The 3,034-nt window shown below is 28.3% G+C and overlaps 1 protein-coding gene across 1 annotated transcript; it reads left to right on the top strand.

Annotated features, from left to right (window-relative positions):
• Positions 1-587: 587 nt before the first annotated feature.
• Positions 588-2,263, top strand: LOC132942004 (zinc finger BED domain-containing protein 5-like). Its single transcript, XM_061010291.1, has 5 exons — positions 588-714; positions 782-1,030; positions 1,090-1,288; positions 1,426-1,704; positions 2,086-2,263. The coding sequence occupies exons 1-5, from the start codon at positions 588-590 to the stop codon at positions 2,261-2,263; spliced, it is 1,032 nt and encodes a 343-aa protein (XP_060866274.1).
• Positions 2,264-3,034: the final 771 nt, after the last annotated feature.

The raw sequence follows: 3,034 nt of genomic DNA, 5'->3' as shown, positions 1-3,034 counted from the left end.
TGACTTTATTTTTTAAAATGGTAACCACCATATTTTTTTATGGTTTCTGGTAAAGCTTTTTTTCTGAACATTTTGACAGTAAAATGATCAAGTTTGGTTCACTAGGGCAGCGGTTCCCTACCGAGGGTACGCGAAAAAAATTAAGTAATGGCGGAAAAATATTGAAGATGGTTAATTTAAAACTATTCATTTCGGAAATATGCAATATACGTTATTACAAATTAAAACTTGTGTCACACAAATAACAATTTTTTCTTATTTTATAGATGTGGATTAAAGAGTATAGAATACTACATAAAATACTATCTTATTATAGAATATAGATTATATAATATTATATGGTAGGTTGCGGTGTTGGTGTGTATTGAACTTCGGCCGGTTTATATTGTTATCGCATATTCGTACACATGGATAAAACTTAATTTTATATTGGAATCAGTATGTCGATTGCTTTCAAACTGTGATTGTTGTATGAAAACTTTTCTTATTTATATTTTATAATTAGTTATTTTCCATTGTTTTCAAATTATTGTTGGTGGTCGCTTAATATTCTGTAATTTAATTTAAATAAGTACATTGTGACAAATATGGATCAATGGTTAAAAACTGGTGCAATAAAAAAACTAGACCAAGTTGGAGAAAATATTCATTTAACAAGTATTTCTCAAGACTTAGCTAAAGATTTGGTAACATACAGAAAATACACAGTTTTCAGTTCTTGAAAAAGGTAAAAAGAGAAAATACACTGATGAATATGTAAAATATGGACTTTCATATGTAGGAGATTTTGACTATCCTAAACCTAAGTGTATTGTGTGTGGTGAAGTATTGGCGAATAGCTGCATGAAACCTTCTCTGCTCTTAAGACATTTAGAAACAAAACATGCCGATTGTAAAAATAAAGAATGTGATTTTTTTAAACGTTTAGCTAGAAGTAATGAGAATACGTCGATTTCGACATCATATATAAAGCCAGCTAATAAAGATAACCAAAACGCGATTAAAGCTAGTTATCGTATTGCACAATGTGGTAAGAATCATACAATAGCTGAAAATTTGATTTATCCTTGTATAAAAGATACCGTTCAGTGTATGTTTGGAGAAGAGAACATAAAAAGATAAACAGTATTCCTCTTTCAAATAATACAATTTCTTGTCGAATTCAGGATATGCCTGAAGATATTGAGTTGACAGTTATAGATAGAATAAAAAACAGTAAAATTTTCGCTATTCAAGTTGATGAAAGCTCTGATGTTACCAATTTCGCAGTTTTACTTGTTATTGCAAGGTATTTAAATATAATGAAGTCGAAGAAAATGTTTTGCTTTGTCATTTATTGTCTGAACGCACAACTGGTGAAGATATATTCAACGCTATTGATTGTTATTTCAAAAAAATGAGTATTAATTTGTCCAATTGTTGTAGACTATGTACCGATGGTGGAAAGTCAATGTCGGGTATATATTCTGGTCTTCGAGGTCGCGTTATGAAAATAGTTCCTAATATAAACTGGAGTCATTGTTGTATTCATCGACAGAGTTTAGTATCTAAAAACCTTCCAGGGGAACAAAAACTCGTTCTTGATGAAGCTGTTAAATTAGTTAATTTTATAAAAGCAAGGTCTACAAATTTGAGAATATTTAAAGCTTTATGCGAAGACATGATGAGTCCTTATTCAAGTTTACTTCTTCACACAGAAGTTAGGTGGGTATCCCGTGGCAAGGTACTTGCACTTGAAGGAAGATCATTCTTTTCAATTATCTCCAAAATTACACGACTGCAATTGGCTTCAGGCGCTTGCGTATTTATCTGACATTTTTTTACAAATAAACAATTTAAATTTGGCACTTCAAAAAAATTCAATAACGATTTTCAGTGTTTCGGATAAAATTAAATCAATGGTTAAAAAAATAGATTTTTGGAGGGTATGTATTGAAAATGACCAACCTGAGGTATTTGAAACGTTACACAATTTTCTATCTGAAAATAAGCTAGTTATGTCTCGGGAAATTAAGAAAAACATAATTGAACATCTGGAAGGGTTAAAATTATCATTCAAAAAATACTTTTCCAAACTTGAAAAAGAAAACAATTGGATTTCAATGAAGAATTCTTTCAAAAAGCTACATCTTTATCGATCGTAGAAAAAGAAAACTTGATAGAACTTCCATGTGACACAACTTTAAAAAGTGATTTCAAAAGAAAACAACTTATTAATTTTTGGGTAGATATTAGAAACGAATATGAGCGACTCTCTGACTAGGCAATTGAGTTCCTATTGCCATTTACTAATACGGAGTTGGTCGAAAGAGCGTTTTCTTCATATATCTTTATTAAAAATAAGTATAGAAATAAACTAAACGCAGCTCCAGATTGAAGATTATATCGCGCATCATTTGAACCTGATATTAAAAAACTATGTAATTTGAAACAAAGTCAAGGATCTCACTAATTATTTTAATTTAAATTTTTTGTTTATTAAATAAGTAAAATAAGTAATTTTTTATGTGTTTTATTACTCAATATAAAAATATATACATTGTTACATTATATTATATTATTGTTATTTTTAATTAAATGTTTTAAGAGTGATTATGTGAAAAATTTTTAAAAATATAAAGAGGGGTACAATCTAGAAAAATATTAAGTTTAGGGGTATAGAAGGAAAAAAAGGTTGGGAGCCGCTGCACTAAGGTATTAACTATGGTCATCTAAATTTTAGTATAATATGCATTAATACTTTTAACTGAAATACCTAACTTACAAGAGCTAAATATTTATTTCTTATAACTACCTTTTTATATACTTAAATAATTAAATCGGTAATCTCAAATGCTCAAAAAAAAAAAAAACAAACAAAATTGTTGCCAAACATAGTTCATTATTTATAGTAATTTTTTATGATGTAAAATTGAGAACATATTATTTTATATTTATTAATAATAATTTACCTACATACCTACCTACTTACATAATTTTTTTTTTAACTGTATTGGACGCGTTAAAAAAAATTTTTTTGGGGGATAAATATGGG

This window comes from Metopolophium dirhodum, chromosome 1 (genome assembly GCF_019925205.1).
Source record: "Metopolophium dirhodum isolate CAU chromosome 1, ASM1992520v1, whole genome shotgun sequence".
In the NCBI taxonomy this organism is placed as follows: domain Eukaryota; kingdom Metazoa; phylum Arthropoda; class Insecta; order Hemiptera; family Aphididae; genus Metopolophium; species Metopolophium dirhodum.
This window is presented reverse-complemented; position numbering and strand designations above follow the sequence as displayed.